We start from the raw sequence: 17,177 nt of genomic DNA, 5'->3' as shown, positions 1-17,177 counted from the left end.
AGACCTAACGTCTGCCCTCCCGGGCATCCTCGTGACCCGGAAACACATCCCCTGGAGCCAAACCCCAGGTCCCGGCCCTGTGGCGGCAGCAGCAACCCCTGGAGTCTAAATCCCATGCTGGAATCCCCTGGTCTGAAGAGAGCTCACATCTCTGCATGACCTCAGTAACTTGGGGTTGAAAACAAATTAACCATGAAACCACAGCCACGTAACTGCCATTAGCCATTGAGAAAATTCCAAATTTCACCTGTTCTACTCAGTACTGGGCATCTGGCTGGATTATTTCCTCATGTGACCACTAGGGAGCATTTAGTCCCCAGTGATATTCTGAACGTGGCTTGGGGACACCTGGATAGAGAGCCTGGTAGGCTCAGGCGAAATTCCAATAGAAAAATAAGATGAGCAGGGTACATCTGAGCATTGTTCTTAAAGTGCTGCAAGCTATTTATAAATCACTCCTCAAGCCTCTCGGCAGTCCATGACACTGAGGCAGGTGGTAAGCTAATTTTCACCTGGCGTGGGCTATGCTTCCAGCACGGAGCGAGAAGCCTCCGTTGTCATCATGGTATACATCCATCACAAGTATCCTGAGGCGGATTTTCTTCTTACCTTCATTTTATAAATGAGGAAATAGGTTTGGCGTGCTTATCACTTACCAACGCATCACACATCTAGCAAGTACCTGGGAGCCTGATCCCAAGTCAGGCTGGTGACAAAGCCTCCCCACTTTTACGCCAAGTTGCTCACCTGTTTGTGATGTTCAAATGCCCCTGATCTTGTTTCTTCAGTCCCCGTCATTTTCCAAATCCTTCTGTTCCCCTGGGCTGGGTGTGCGTGTGTGCATGGGCAAGAATGCTATGGGTAAATGAGAAACACTCACAACTAAGTGTTTTCATGTCATGACCCTACGCGATGAAGCAGCATTTAAGCCTGGCTGAGTGTAATTTATACTTGCTCCGCGGTCTACTCTCCCTGGTAGTGCCCACATGTTAACACCATAGGCAGTTCATTGATGTTGAATGAATTAATAAACAAATAAATAAATGTGGCTCTTAGGAAGACTCCACAGCAAGAGTGGGGGACTTCTTCCATCTGGAAATTTCCTGAAGACTATGAGGCCAGGTGAGATTGTCTTCCAACAGAAAACTCCAGAATAGATGTCCGGTCAAGATGGTGGCGTTGACAGACAAGCCTTGCCTCCTCGCACTATAACTAAATTATAACTAAACTATAGAACAACTATTTTCAGAACTGTCAGAAATCAATTTGATTGGAAGTCTGACAAATATGGAATTATAGGAATTACATCCATCCAGACCAGGAGGAGGAGCAGAGAGATGCGGAACGGGCTGGTCCCACATCCACATGTGGTGGATAAAAACTTGGGAAAGATATTTTGAGACCAAGAAGTCCCACCCCACAACCCCCAGCCCAGAGTTCCAGTGCCAGGAAGATAACGTCCCATAATTTCTGGCTGCAAAAACCAGTGGGGATTGAGTCTGTGAAAGAAACGTCCCGAGTCCCAAGCAGTTCCTTGTAAAGAACCCACACATGGACTCATCTACTCAGACTCACTCCCTCTGAGCTCCAGCACCAGGACAGCAGCTAAAAAGGCACCAGTGGCACATAGGGAGGAAGTGTCTGGCATCGGGTGAGAGTTGGAGGATAGCTTTCTCCAAGATGGGAAGGCAGGCCAAGGCTATTGTCCCCTTTCTGAACCCTCCCGCCACACAGCCACAGAGGCAACAGGCGGGCGCCATATCTGAAACCCCATCAATGTGACTGACACCATTTGCCCTTCCCTGGAGATCCCCTGGGACTCCGTCCCACTCAACTTCCATCCCACCCAAGCCGTTAACAGTGACTCTTCCATACGAATGGCTGGTCTTGGCTCATGCTTTACAACTCCCTAAATCCTCTCGCATAAGCAATAGCTGGTCTCAGTGAGCCCCCAGCCACTGTACCTCTTTGCTAAGTGGCCCCAGGACCGGCACTAACAGCAGCCAGCCTAGATTCACAGCTGGGCTTTGCCTGGGAATCTCCAAGCCCAACACAAGTGGCAGCCATCTCAGATTGCTTTATAGCACATGCAGGGTAGCTCTAGGCAGAACACAGGTGGGGGATGACCTTTGCCTGCACCACCTGGGAAACCCCAGGACCTGCACACCCAGTGGACAGCTACAAGCCACATCGGAGCGCAACCACCCTGCCCCTGCACAGCTGATTCTCCATCAAGGGCAGAGGTTGGTGGTCAGTGGCCACAGCCAGTCCTTGCAAATGACTGGCCTAGGTAAATACCTCCCATTGACCTGCCAACAGCAACTACAAGAAGAGGGGGTACTCAGCCCACATGGTGGGCATACCTCACGCATACTGCTTGGGTGATAAGGAGGCTGTGTCACTGGACCCTACAGGACACCTACTACATTAGGCCACACTACCAAGACACAGAGTCATAGCAGCTCTACCTAACACATTGAAACAAACACAGGGAGGCTGCCAACATAAGGAGACAAAGAATCATGGCCCAAATGAAAGAAGAGATCAAAACTCCAGAAAAAGAGCTAAAAGGAATAGAGATAGACAATCTATCAGGTGCAGATGTCAAAACACTGACTATAAGGATGCTTAAGGGACTTAGTGAGGACCTCAACAGCACAAAAAAATGTCCAGTCAGAAGTGAAGGATACACTTATTGAAATAAAGAACAATTTACAGGGAAACAGCGATAGAGTGGATGAAGCCAAGAATCAAATCTATGATTTGGAACATAAGGAAGCAAAAACAACCAATCAGAGCAAGAAGAAAAAATAATTTTAAAAAATGAGGACAGTATAAGCAACCTCTGGGACAACTTCAAACATTTCAACATTCACATCTTAAGGGTGCCAGAAGGAGAAGAGAAAGAGCAAGAAATTAAATATATGTGAAAAAAAATGAAAGCAAACTTCCCTAATTTGGTGAAGGAAATAGACACACAAGTCCAGGAAGCACAGAGAATCCCAAACAAGATGGATGCAATGAGGCTCACTCCAACACACATCATAATTAAAATGCTAAAGGTTAAAGGTAAAGAGAGACTCTTAAAAGCAGCAAGAGCAGAGAAGTTAGTTACCTACAGGAAAGTTCCCATGAGACTGTCAGCTGATTTCTCAAAAGAAACTGTGCAGACTAGAAGGGATTGGCAAGAAATATTCAAAGTCATGAGAAGCAGGGACCTACAGCCAAGACTGCTCTACCCAGCAAAGTTGTCATTTAAAATCAAAGGGCAGATAAAGAGCCTCCCAGACAAGAAAAGACTAAAGGAGTTCATCACCACTAAATGTTATTATATGAAATGTTAAAAGGACTTATTTAAGAAAAAGAAGATCAAAACTATGAACAATGAAATGACAAGAAATGCATATCCATCAGCAAATGAATCTAAAAAACTAAGGGAACAAGAACAGAGACAGAATCATGGGTACAGAGAACATTTTGATGGTTGCCAGATGGGCGGGGGTGTGGGGGAATGGGTGGGGAGGTGAGGGGACTAAGAAGTACAAATAGGTAGTTACAGAACAGTCCTGGGGGTGTACAGTACAGCATAGGAGAGGGAGCAGCCAAAGAACTTGTACACCTGAGCCATGGACAAGAACAATGGTGCAGGGGTTGCCTGAGGGCGTGGGAGTGCTGGGTAGAGGGGGGCAACGGGGGAAAATTGGGACAACTGTAATAACATTATCAATAAAATATAATTTAAAAAAAAGACCCTGGCTGGTGTAGCTCAGTGGATTGAGTGCGGGCTGCGAACCAAAGCATCGCAGGTTCGATTCCCAGCCAGGGTACATGCCTGGGTTGCAGGCCACGGCCCCCAGCAACCGCACATTGATGTTTCTCTCTCTCTCTCTCTTTCTCTATCTAGCTCCCTTCCCTCTCTAAAAAAAACTAAAATAAATAAATAAATAAATAAAATCTTTAAAAATATATTTTTTTTAAAAAAAGAAAACTCCAAAGTGAGAGGAGGGGATGATTTCCCAGGACTTGCTCAGCCTGCCCCATAAGCATTGTTCAGTTTACACAGCCACTGGAGTGCGTCATTCCTCCCGAGGCCTGGCGTCCGAGTCACCGATACGTCCTCCTGGGGCCTGATGGCCGAGTCACCGATATGTCCTCCCGGGTAATCTGATTTGCAGTCTCTGCCGCTGTGTGCCCCTGGCAGAGCAGGCCTGAGCCCCAGGTCTCTTGAAGAGAGGACAGGCCTGGGTGGGGACTGCTCAGGGCGGAGATGTGAAGAAAGCAGCCATTCCCCACCCACTGGGGGCCGCAGGGCTCCTTCCTTGGAGAGAATCCTGCTTTCTGGAGATCTGTACTTGGGTGCCGGCGGCATCAGCACCAAGGCGCCGTGCAAAAAAACAAACTGCTCCCCTCCCGTAGTGCTGTTTTTCCGGAAATGGGGCCTAAAGCCACACCACTGGCAGTTAGTGAAAGGAGAGCATAAGGAGTGGATAATCTGGAAAACACGTGACTTCTAGTTCAAAAGTACCTGAGTTTATTTGATCCGGTCTCCCGCTCTTTGCAGTTCTTACCCAGAAGGCCTTCAGAGTCACTTTAGTTGAAAGCAATTTCGTGTGAGAAAGAGAAAATAGCTGAGGTTGACAGCTGCCCTCTCCACCCCCCACCGCCGGAAAATCGGAGGAACCTCTAGAAGGTACAGCAGGTGCTCTGAGGTCTGCGCAAACAGACCCACTTACTCTCCCGGCACGGCAGCCCTCCCAGCCGAGAGAGAGCGTGGCGGCAGCTGCTCCCTCCCAGTGGGAGAGGCGTGAGCAGCTGGGCAGGGCCGTGGAGGGTGCGGAGGAGACAGAGGTCAGGAAGGAAAACCACCAGTCCTCCCTTCCTCCCCGACACCCTGCTGTCCGCAGCGGACTACCTAGCACCCCCCTTCCTTGTCTGCTCCCAGACACCAGACACCGCTCCCTCCCCACCCGCCACTGAGGTCTGGAGTTCTGGTCTGGAAAAGGAGCGTCTTCGGCATCCTGACCCTTCCTTCCGTTCCTTCCTCCAAGGCTGAAGGACTTCTGCAGAGACTGACTTAGTCCTGGCCAAGTACTGGAATCCACCACTCCCCCAGCAATACCCAGGCCGAGAAAATCTGTGGATGTGATACAGTGTTCTATAATTTGAAAAAAAAACACACAATAATTTAAAGCATTGAAATCCTTCTTCCCGTGAAATAGGTTCACTGAAAGAAACAGGTGAGAAGCTTGAGAAATCTCTCATTTGCATTGTCAGCGGGATGTCGCGTGCCCAAGCCTGCCACGCTGTCGGCGCCTTCATCTCGTGCGGATCCACAGACACCCCGGGACACCGTCTGCTTCCCTGAGAGCAAACCGTCAGGACGATAGTGGAGACCGGGATGCTGCCTCCTGCCCTGACCCTTAGCTCTGTGCTCCGTCAGCATCCTAGTGGCAGTGAGACCTCTGCCGATGGCGACTTCCACGCCACCTAGTTTCCTACTTTGGCCCCCAGGTTGCTCATCAGCTTTCAAAGGTAGATCCTCCGAGTTCAAACCACTGATTGATTCATGTCCCACCACCTACCCACCAGCTACGGGGTGGGGACCCTCAGTCCAGCACATCCAACATCGCCCCTGCTGCACCTGCCACTGGCAGCACCGCTGTCCCTCACTCTGTCTCCGAGGAGAGAGTTCTCGCATCAGACCCCGCCCCTCCTTCCATTCAGAACAGCCCTTTCCCTCCCACGTAGCTCCCGCGCCTGATGCTTTCCCAGCACCACCCAGATCTAGACTGCTACAGAAATCAACCAGCCGCAGGATGGCACCCCTCTGGTCAGAAAAGGGCCGGAGACAAAGCATGTGCCTGGCACTGAGCACGGGCGCTGCCCTCCCAGTGGGAAAGGACATGACACACGCAGGCTGGGCATCAGGAACCTGCCACCTGTGCCCTTCATAGTAGAAGAGGTCGTCACCTGTGTCGCTCCCTGTCCAGGTGTGCACCCCCATGCCTCCAGCACCCCCACAACGCCATCCCCCTTGACTTGCGCCATCCTGCAGCCCCCAGGCCCTGAGTGCACCCGGGACCTCAGGAACCCACCTGTAAATCTGAGCTGGAGAACCAGCTGCCAGCTCCAGCCTGAACTCCCGGAAAGCGGAGGGCTGGGGAAGCGATTTCCAGAGCCTGCCCCCAGCTCTGGAATGTGGCAGAGCAGGCTGGGGTTTCCACCTGGCCACCCACCCATGCCCCTCCCCCCACTCGTATCCCCCTCAGGGAGAACTCGAGAATTGGGGGCCGGGGGACCACAGCTGGCTCAGCACGATTATGCTTATCAGCTCCTGGCTCCCGTTCCCCCAGCCCAGCCCATCTGCCTCCCTACATCTTCGACATAGCATTTTGTTTCAGTAAATTTAATCCATTTCTTTTAATTGAAATCTTTTACTTCCTTGCGTGAAAGTATCACCCTTCATTTAGCCATCCTTCCACCTGACTGAAAAAAGCAAGTCATACAATTTGCAGAGTAAATACCGCACGGATACCCACACTAACAGAAACACTTGCGAGCACGTGCAGGCTTACAAAGTGTTTTTCAAAGGGCTGGGGGAAATGCGGTCCAATCAAAATGTTGCTTCCCTTCCAGAGGAGAGGGGAGTGGCTGAGATGGAGAGTTGGTGGCCAAGGGGGATTTGAGCTTTGTCTGAATTGCCATGGTTTTTAAAGAAAAATGTATTCAGCGGCGATTGCTTACGTTAAAATTAATTCAGTGTAAGAAAAAGCGTGGCCGAGACGGCTCACTCACCCGGGGAGTGCATTGTCAGGGTTCTCCAGCGGGAGAGAGAGAGGCTTGTGTCATGGAATTTGCGCACAGGAACCACGGGGCTGGCAAGGCTGAAATCCATAAAAGAAGCAGCAGGCTGGAATCCCAGGCACGATTTCTGTGTTTCTCAAGTAACTCCTGGAGAAAAATTCCTTCTTGTCTGGGATACCTCAGCTACTGCTCTTAAGATTTTCAGCCCTTGGGATGAAGCCAACCCCTACAACGGAAGGCAATCGGCTTTGTGGAAAGGCAAGGGGTTGTCGATATTCCTCAGGGCCCAGCACCTTCTTCCGCTGCTGCTCGACGGAACAGCGGGCACCACGGCCTGGCCCAGCCCACACCGGCCTTCACCTGACCAGGGGCTCCCTCGGGCTCCCTCCTCACCCCCTGCAAAGAGATTAGCACGCAGGCTGGTCTTGTGCTCGGGCGCTCTTACCAGGACTCTGCCCACACCTGCTGGGCTGCTGTCTCTTGGCTTTTGATTCCGGACTTGCCTGTGCATCCCCTGGTCCCCAGCCCAGCCCTGGGCCCAGCCTGTCCCAGCGCCCAGGGCCTCTGCTGATGCTGGGCCGCGGGCTTTAAACAGGGGGAAAGCTCCATGTGAAGGAACCATGGCAAACTCTGCATGAAGGACTAGGCATTTTAAATGAGTAGGATAGGATGCCTGCTTTCCTTTGCCCCCATTTTTACTAATTACGTATTATTTACTAGAACTTTAATATCGCTACATTATAAAATTCTGTCAAAGGAAAAAGAGTGAGATAAGCCATGATTACACTACCCTAAAATAACCACGGCTAGCATTCTGTCTAGCACACTTCCGCCTTTCTCCTACAGGTACAATTCTGCGGTTGCAATCATACCCAATATATAACTTTATCATGTTTTTCCACTTCTCATGATGAGCATTTCTAATGTTGCTCCATGATCTTCATGGCTGCCATGGTGAATAGCCACATCGTTGTTAGTTGAATTGAAGTGCTTGGTTTACTTAACTATCCTGTTATCTGTAAACCGTTTCCGATTCTTCTAACAATAAACACGCACACCTTTGCAATGGTAGCGTTCTTTGTCACACCTCGAGTTCTTTCACATAGACTTAAAATTGCTTGGCCAAAGAATATATACTCTTTGGGTCTCTTGACATATATTTCCAGATAGACTTTGGTTCAAGATTGCATCGACTCCCACTGTTACCAGTTTAAATAAGGACCACGAGCCTTTGGTCTCTGCAGAGCAGAGCTTTGGCGGGGCGGGGTGGGGGGACAGGCTCCCAAGACAAGAGGAAAGACACACTCCAGCCCCAGCGCCCGAGCCTCGCCTTCTGCTAAGTGCCCTGGTCCTCACGGGGGGCCGGTCTGTGTGCTTGTTCTCCGCAGACTGAGCAGCTGGTAACGCTGTGGGTCCTCTTCGTGTTCACCGTCGTGGGAAACTCCCTCGTGCTGCTCTCCACACGGAGGAGGAAGAGGAAGTCAAGGATGACCTTCTTTGTGACCCAGCTGGCCCTCACAGGTAGGCAGCGGTGTGGGTGGGGGAGGGGCGGGTGGGGCGCACAGGCCTGAGGCTTCTCACTTGCAAATATTCTACCAGTAGAAACGCTAGACTGTCCATCCGAAAGGCATCAGCAAACTGGGGAGTCATTTCTTAGGGATATAAAACCCATATTTGAATGTTTCTTCTGGCGCATTTAACACATTACAAAATTATAAAAATAACTCACTATACAGCAGAGCTGAAAATACCATTATCGGTGCTACCAAAGGGTTCTAGAAGGTTCCACTCTCCCTGTACACAGCAGCCTCCACAGTTCACTAAGGTGATATTACCATATCACACCATATTGTGAACTTAAAGAAGAGACCCTAGAAAGGAGGCCAGAATTATTTCTAATCGATAACAAATGTGAAGTCTCCGGCACTTTGCAGATTTGCGTCCGTGGGTATTGCTTTTGAAATGTAAGAGGCACTCAGCGCCACAGCTGGGCGTGGTCTGAGGACCTAAGATCACTCCAGGATCAGATGCTTAAATGTGGCTTTGGGGAATGGCCAGTAGAGTTGAGTGTGAATGCATCACACCCAGAGGGGCAATAGCATCACATTCTCAAATTTTAAAAAAGACACCCACAGAGTTAGGTCAAGTTCAAAAGGGTAGGAAAATGAAACCAAGGAGAGAGTCCAATTCCACAGGCCAGAGAAGGGAGTGGGCAGATGGGACTCCCAGGGGGTCCCGGCCAAGACGGGCTTGTATCCTGAGCTCTCGGAACAAGATGGCTGTCAAATGGGTTTAATGGGAATCAGACTGTAAGGCAAATGCAAATAATAATAATAATAATAATAATAATAATAAACATAAGCCTGAAGGGCTAACAAGAAGCAATGGTAAATGACGCTCAGAAAGGGCTGTTTGGTGCATTTCAAACTTACCAGGTTGTGCCGCTTGGCAGTAACGGCTGTGGCGACTTTTGGGGAACTTAGTCTCGAGTCACATCCTGTATAGAACATGCCACTGTCACGTATGAGAGAGCCGTCGCCGTGCCTCATCGATCACCTGAAAATGCCCCCTCTCCAACAGAGAGTGGCGACCCCCCGCCCGTGCTGGGCTGCCGAGACCAGCGTGGAAAGCAGGGGCACTGTTTACCAGTGTGACGACGAGGAGCCCGAGCCACAGAGGTGGGACTCGCGGCGGCAGAAAACTCCTTCAGTCTCTCCTGCAAACAGGAGCCCCATTTCCTTCCTAGGGTTTTAAGAGTAAAGGGCAATGCCCTGACCAGTGTGGCTCAGTTGGTTGGGCATCGTCCCACAAAGCAAAGGGCTGTGGGTTAGATTCCTGGTCAGGGCAAATGCCTGGGTTGTATGTTTGGTCCCCAGTTGGGGCGTGTACGAGCGGCAACTGATACAATTGTGATTTCTCTCTCGCATCAACCTCTCTCTCCCTCTCTTCCCCCTCCCTTTCTCTCTCGCTCTCCTTCTATCTCTCTCAAAATGAATAAATAAAATCTTTACAAAAAAGAGAGAAAGAGAAACTATGTAAAGAGTAATTAGAAATGCCCAGCCCTGCCTAGTGTAGCTCCGTGGTTTGAGTGCTGGCCTGCAAATCAAAGGATCGCTGGTTTGATTCCCAGTCAGGGCACCTGCCTGGGTTGCGGTCAGGTCAGGCCCCTGGTGGAGGGCACGTGAGAGGCAACCACACAATGATGTTTCTCTCCCTCTCTTTCTCCCTCCCTTCCCTTAATCTAAAAGTACATAAATAAATCTTTAAAAAGGGAGAGAGAGATGTCCAGCAAATACTGAGCGAGATGCAAAATTTCTAGATGAGGATGTAATAACTTACTTTCATTATAGTTCTTCGATGACCATGTTGTAACCAACAGTCTTCGAGCCGTGTGTTATCTCAAAGGGTGACAACATACAGGTGGCAAAGATATCAGCTCGGAATTTAAAGTGCTGTCAAAATTAATAAATGAATAATTGAAATTTCACTATCTATTGTCAAAGAGAAAAGTTGTGTGTGCTACTCAAATCCATTGTGTACAGTATGAACCGGGGCTTACTGTCTCATGAATGTTCTAAAGAGTCTGGCATTTATACATTTGTTAATTCCCTCTTGGAAAAACTCAAGATGTCAGATCAGGAGTATCTCAAGTGAAGAATTCTCTCAGCGGTAAGCTTCGCGATGGGTCTAAGATGGAGCTAACTTCTTATTTAAGGTAGCAACACTTCCTCCAACACAGTTCCCGTGATCTCAGATGTTTTAGTAAGAGGGCAGAGAATAATACCTGAGTCTTAAGGAAGTCTGTAAGGGTGACTCGAATACCACCGAAGGATACTATTCTTTGAGATTTATATGCATTGGATTTGAGTTTCCTATCCCACGTTAATGCTTCCCCCAAGACTCTTCCAATTTTCTGGGCACATAGTCTTCCTCCTCATTCCTGGTTCTTGCTTCCTCACTCCACTGAGCTCTTGCTCTGTCTCATGGGAATCTTGCCTTCTCCAGTTAGTCTGGCTCTCGGTTTTTATGTTATCCTATGAGGCGCTCAGCTCCCTTTTCTTGAAAATCATCCACAGATACACGACTTCCTCTGTTTGGAAGACTTTACCAAATGTTTCAGGCAGCAAAAGGAGATGGCACCACAGAAAAAACAAAGATCTTAACATTAAAAATGATATGTTTTCAAAACGCTCAGCTACCACCAGAATCGTCTCGATCTGCCTTGCTCCTCCTGCCTTGTGTCCCGTCTCCCCTCACTGCTTTCCCTCTCCTGGAAGTGTCTCTTCGTGGAAAGACAAGCTTTGTCTTAGCGTGTGCTCTGGGGGAGCACGAGTGGAGGCCGGAGGGTCTGCAGAGCGCAGAGTGACCTGGACCGCAGCTCCAGGGGTGTGCTTGTTCCCCTTGTGCTAATTCACCACATCGTGGACTTACAAAGTGTGGCCTTCGTGTTGTTTGTTTCGATAAAAGCCGGTGCATAAAACACACCACCTCTCTATGGAGGAAAGGTTACAGTCTCAAATGCCTCCTCCTTTGTCTTTGCTTTTTGACATTTTCTTGGTTTGTTGTTTGTTTGTGGCCTTTTTCCAACTCCGCTGCAGGGCCCGCGCGCTCCCGCTGTTGTTCATGCATCTTGTGCTTTTGCTTCTTGCTGCCGGACTTCCTGCAGAGCTGGCGTTGCTGCCGAGGCGCTGGCTCCACACTTCCAGGGGCTGCGCTCGCTCCTCCGACTGGGAGGCCGTGACCTTGGCCAGGACCAGCGTGAGGGCCGCCTCGGCTCTGGGCCTGCTCAGCCTGCAGGGCCAGCTGCTGCTGTGTGCCGTCTCTTTGGTTTGTCTACCACTTTATTGTTCAGCTCCTTGCACATCTTTCTGAATTTCCTCTTTTTTTCCAGATACTTTACTTTCGCTGTCACCTTCATTCAAGTCTGGTTCAAAAGCAGCTTCCTCCGTTTCTCTAGTTAAGCGGAAGGAGAGTGGGGAGGAGTGGCCTCATCAGGGATAGGCAGGAGAGCCTAACCCTAACTGTAACCCCTAACCTTCACACCTTCACCCTGACCCTTGTCCCATTATAAAATCCCAGCCCGCTCCCCCAGTCTGAATCCCACCTCCCATAGGTGGGTGGAGCATTAAGCTTTGGGGGTAGGGAGGTGAAGAACTCCACACTGACCATGGTTTAGATGAGTCACTTGTTGGACAAAGTTTCGAAATTCATGCTCTTTAAAAAGTTGCTGTGTTAGGACTTTCTTCGCCAGTTTCTTTTATGATGAATTTTTAAACCTTGCACCGATAGATGCCTCAGGAACAATAACAGTGAAAATAAAAACAGAAAGGAAATCTTTTCTAACGCTCTGAAATCCAGCCCGGGTCACCTGGAGTCTTCAGGACCTGCAGACGATCACTGAGCGGAAGGCGAACCGTGAAATCAGTTCCCACTCGCATCTGCTCATCACTAAAGCCCTCCCATCAGGAGGACATGGACCGGGCTTCCCCCCGTGGGGGATAAGACTCTGGCAGGACCCGGCCCCTGTGAGGGCCACGTTAGAACAGAGGCTGCCGGCTTCCACTCAGCGTGACTGAGCTGTTCTCACGTGGCCCTGCTAACGTTCTCCTCCTCGGGTCAGCTCATCCTGGTCCGGGAGGCTGCTGGAACTCCTGCCGTCACGTCCAAGTTCCAGTCCACAGGGAGGAAGAGAAGAGGAAGGACAGAAGGGGGCCATGCCAGCTCTCCATCCTCCTCTCCGCTGGCATCCCTACAACTCCGACCCATCAGTTTTGGCTTGCATTTCATTTGCCATTTCTAACTGAAAAAAAAAAAGAGCTGTTTGTTTGCTTGTGTGTGTGTGTGTGTGTATGTGTGTGTGTTGTTCCCTGGGCCCTTTGGCCACAGCTTTTCCAGGGGCGGAAGGAGACAATGGAGGGAAGGAGCAGTCCCTGGTGCTGCGTGTCTTCCAACACGTCCACTGAGGAAGAAGCGCAGACGAAGGAGTTTGACCACCCGGTCCCCAGCCCTGGGCGTGTTCTTCCAGGGGCCCACACTCTCCCTTCTCCTGGCCTCTTAGCTCGCAAACCCTGGGGCAGCCCACCAGACGGCCACCCCGCTATGTAGGTAAACTCTTGTTGGCTGTTTATATTTTTCCAAGAAGCATTTTGGCCATTCTAAACAAATCCCCAACGAATCGTCGTCTCACAATGAAACTTTGTGAGCATGAGTTATTATTTAGGGAAGTTTATAGAAGTGGGCTTACTGCCTCAAAGAAAGACACATGTGTGGCCTTCGAATTGGCCAAGGTCCCTTTGGGTCGCCCTGGACTAAAAGATGGTGGAAAATGTCATCAGACAAAAGCTCTAGAAACCACCCACAGAGAGCCACACAGAGAATCGTGTTTGAAAACCTCCCCCGCCCCCCCCCCCCAAAAAAAACCCCCGCTGGCTTGCAGTAGCTGTAGAGCCCTAAGTAGCTTCTTGAGGCAGAAGTTCTTTCTGCTTACCATTAATGATGCACACATCCTCAAGTGTCATGTGCTTAGTCTGAAAGGAGCATTTTCTTCCACGGTGGCCGGCACAGCAGAGAAGAATCCAAACCTCATTTGTCTCTTCTCGTCTCAGGGTGATCAGAGCCGTGCTCACGTGTTTGCGGACACAAAGAGCCCCCCCACTGACCAGGATGCTCGGATGGAGGAGGCGGGTCAGCCGTGCACCTGTTTTACCTCGCTTTCCTCTCCCCCGCATTTCTGACCCAGGCAGAGAGAGACATCTTAACCGATTCTTTTCTCGACCCATGAGGGATCCCAGCTGCGGGATTACTCTGGAGAATAGGGGGAAACCAGGAGATCTTGAAGTGGTTATTTCTGCACATGCTGCAATTTTTAGTGCTTTCGATTCTAACCGTTTTCTGGATGAATGTAACAACTGTTTATATTTTTACGAGCTAATGTGCCAATTAAATGTATTAGTCATTTATCATCTTTAAGACGGATTTGTCTGCTTTCCTCAAACGCAGCAAAGAAGGGGAGTTAATGAGAACTCCCACTGAACATCCGACAAAGGAAGAACGGAAAACATTTCTGGCACACAGCCAAATCGCATCCTTTTTTCTGAGAGGGCCCAACCTTCTATTAGCAAAAGAAATGAGCTCTGCCTCAAAGCATTTTCTGGAGAGCAATTTACTAATGAACTAAGGAATGCTTCACCTGCAAACCCTCCTGTTAATCATCTCAAAACAGAAAATGGAGATGATCAGTGCGGAGGTGAGACCCAGCGTGCCACGGTGTCCCAGACCACACGTGGGGTTCAAGGCCAGTGCTGTGTGGTGATTTCAGTCCCCTTCCCCCCTGGGGTTTGGAATTGCACACTTAATTCTTCTATTTATTTTAACTCTGCTCTTTCACTTTCTAATTTTTACATTTTCCACCTTTATTGAGGTAAACTTGACATAGAACGTGGATAAGCTTAAGGTGTCCAGAGCGAGATGTAGATATTGAAAAATGGTAACCGTAATGATCTTCCTTAGCATCCACTCCCTCACATAGTTGCAATTTTACGTGCGTGGGTTAAGAACTTTCGAAAACTTCTCTCTGCGCAACTTTCAAACATACAGCCCAGGACTGCTTACCGTAATCACCGTGTCGCACTTGAGAGCCTCTGAACTAACCCATCTTACGACTAGAAGTTTGTGCCTTCTGACCCGCCTCATCCATTTTCCCAAACCCCACCTCTGGCGACCACCCGTCTGTTCTCTGTTTCTGTGAGTCTGGGGTGTTTTTTTAAAATACACTCCACACACAAGTGAAATCACACAGTACTTGTCTGGCTTCACTTAGTATACTGCGCTCAAGGTTTCTCTACGCCGTCATAGATGGGAGAAGCTCCCTTTTTCATGACTGAATAATATTCCATTGCATCTGTGTACTCGATATTCTTTACCCACTCATCCACTGATGGACACTTAGGTTGTCTTCATGTCTCGGCTACTGCATACCATGCTGCCATTACCTGGGGGCAGGGGGGCAGGGCAAAGATGTCCCCTGAGATGAAGACTTCATTTTCTTCAGATACCTGCCCAAGTGTGAAAATTTGGATCATACGGTCATTCCATTTTTAGTCTTGCAAGGAATCTGCACACTATTTATCCATCGTGATCGCACACTTTGCATTGCTGTCAACAAAGTATGAGGCTTCCCCTTTCCCCGCATCCCGACTAACACTTGCTAACCAGACTAACTCGTGTCTTTCCGTCCACAGTCTTTCTCTCACCTGTGCGGGGGGTCTCATGGTGGTTCGGATGCGTGTTTCCCTGGTGTGGGTGACCTCCAGCGCCTTGTCTCGCTCCTGCTGGCCATTTGAATCCCTTCTTTGGAAAAATGTCTCTTCCGGTCCTATGGCAGTTTAAGTGGATTCTTTCTCCTCTTGGCTATTGAGTTGTATGAATTTTTCATGTGTTTTGGATATCAATCCCTTATCGAATGGAAGGTTTATAGATATTTTCTTCTGTTTCCTAGGTTGCCTTTTCACTTTGTCGATCATTTCTTTGGTTACACAGAAATTTTTAGTTGCATTCAGTCCCACTTGCTAATTTTTTGTTTTTGTGTTGTCTGTGTCCCGGGTGTCAGTGCCACAAAACCACTGGCAAGACCCATGGCAAGGAGATGTTCCGCTCTGCATTCTTCTAGGGGCTTGGCGCTTTCAAGTCTTACGTTGGTCTTTGATATGTTTCGAGTTAATTTTCGTGAGCAGGGTAAGATAGGGGCCCATGTTCATTCTTCGGCAGCACCATTTACTGAAGAGACTCCATTTCTCCGTCTAGGGTTCTAGGGTCTTTCGTCGAATAGGAGCTGATGGCACACGCACAGGTGTGTTGAATTCTCAGCTCTAACCTCCAGAGGTGTCGCTGTCCACACTCCTGGCATTTGACGTGACAAAGGGGAAGTCTAAAGTCGGCCTGGGATTTCTTTCTTTATAAGTCATCAGATTTTGTCTTTTCTCTCTGGATGTTTTTTCTTGGAAGATTTACACTTTTCCGTTGCTGTATCTCTTTACTGATCTGTTCAGTCAGTCCTGCTATTTGCCGGGTAAGCTCTTTGGGTCTGCAGATTGAAGTGATGTCTTAGCTTCTTCCGTTTCTGTCTGAACATTTGTTTTCCTCCATTTGTTCCGACCTCGTGTTTGGGAACACGTCACATGTCGGTAATGATGGTTTTTCTCGGTCGTCATTCAAATATTTTGGTTCTATTGCTCTACGTTCGGAAGAATTATTTAAGCTTTTCCTAATCACTTATTTGGTTTTGATCCCATTATTATTATTAGCAGTATTAGCCCTACTTTTGTCCATTTTAAAGTATCTTAAAAGTTGCTTTTCCTATGACCATTTCAATATATTCATTTTGTGTATCATCTGGCACCTTTTCCGTTCCGTCATCTTCTCAGTGCTTCCCTTTTGACAACTGCCTAACGCCTCCTTCTTACCTCCCACCTTCCCCCATAAAGTGCAAAAAGAACACGACACATACTGCTTAACATTTAAGCACATTTCCTGAGCTAATGAGGACTTTTTGAGTCTATATATTTTTTCTGATATGTGTGTGTTCTCTTCTACTTACTCAAAATGCTACAAAAGCTGTCTGCCACCTGACTCGTTTGTCCCACTGGACACCGTCTGATTCCCGAGTCCATGCCCAGGCCTTCCATTTAGACGGTCCCCGCGGCGGCTGCACAATGCACCCTCGTCCCCGGCTCCGCGGAGAGACGGCGCGTGCTCACACAGGCAACGCACGGTTCTCACGCAGGGAAGGGAGGCATTATCCTGTCACTGCGGGAACCATGGAATGGAAAGGAGTGAGCTCTTCTCCCAGGGAAGCTTTTTCTCTTTCAGAGAAACTGGGTTTCCCGTCCTGCCCTGCCTTCGCTGCACCACTAGCAGCCCTGTGCCCTGGACCAGGCCCTCCCTCGGCTTCATGAAGCCTTTGTTCTCTCATCTCTAAAATGGGGTGTGTCCGAGGTCCCTGGATGTTCTTAAGGGCCCAGAAGTGATCTGGTTCTGACAGTCCCGTGTCTCTAATTAGACATTTCCAGTTGCAAACGTTGAGGGGACATTGTACATCTTCAGATGTCAGCTAATTAAAAAACTGTCGCTCCCATGGATGCCTGTCACCTCTGGGAACTAGGTGTGTCCTAAAGCCATGGTGGTGTCTGGCTTGCAGCCCACACCGCAGGCGTGTGGCCAACCGTGTAGTGGGCAGGTGGCCTCACTGCCCTGGGGCCTGCCGCCCTGCCAGGCTTCCCAGGCCAACAACACACTCTGACTCCACCATGGCTATCCGTTCGTTCGGCCACTCCTTTAGCCAGTCAGTGAACCCTGTTGCGCACGTGCTGTGGCCA

General features: G+C 49.3%; 1 protein-coding gene across 1 annotated transcript in view; it reads left to right on the top strand.

The window, feature by feature from the left end:
* The first annotated feature begins 7,737 nt into the window (after positions 1-7,737).
* NPSR1 (neuropeptide S receptor 1) overlaps positions 7,738-17,177 on the top strand; it is a 77,789-nt gene continuing 68,349 nt past the window's right edge. Inside the window, exons 1-2 of the mRNA XM_036010454.1 lie at positions 7,738-7,758; positions 8,193-8,325. Of these exons, the coding sequence (XP_035866347.1) occupies positions 7,738-7,758; positions 8,193-8,325 (154 nt within the window). The remainder of the gene's footprint in view (positions 7,759-8,192; positions 8,326-17,177) is intronic.

The sequence above is a fragment of the Phyllostomus discolor genome, chromosome 10, assembly GCF_004126475.2.
Source record: "Phyllostomus discolor isolate MPI-MPIP mPhyDis1 chromosome 10, mPhyDis1.pri.v3, whole genome shotgun sequence".
In the NCBI taxonomy this organism is placed as follows: Eukaryota; Metazoa; Chordata; class Mammalia; order Chiroptera; family Phyllostomidae; genus Phyllostomus; species Phyllostomus discolor.
The sequence above is the reverse complement of the archived record's forward strand: the minus strand, read 5'-3'. Positions and strand labels throughout refer to the sequence as shown.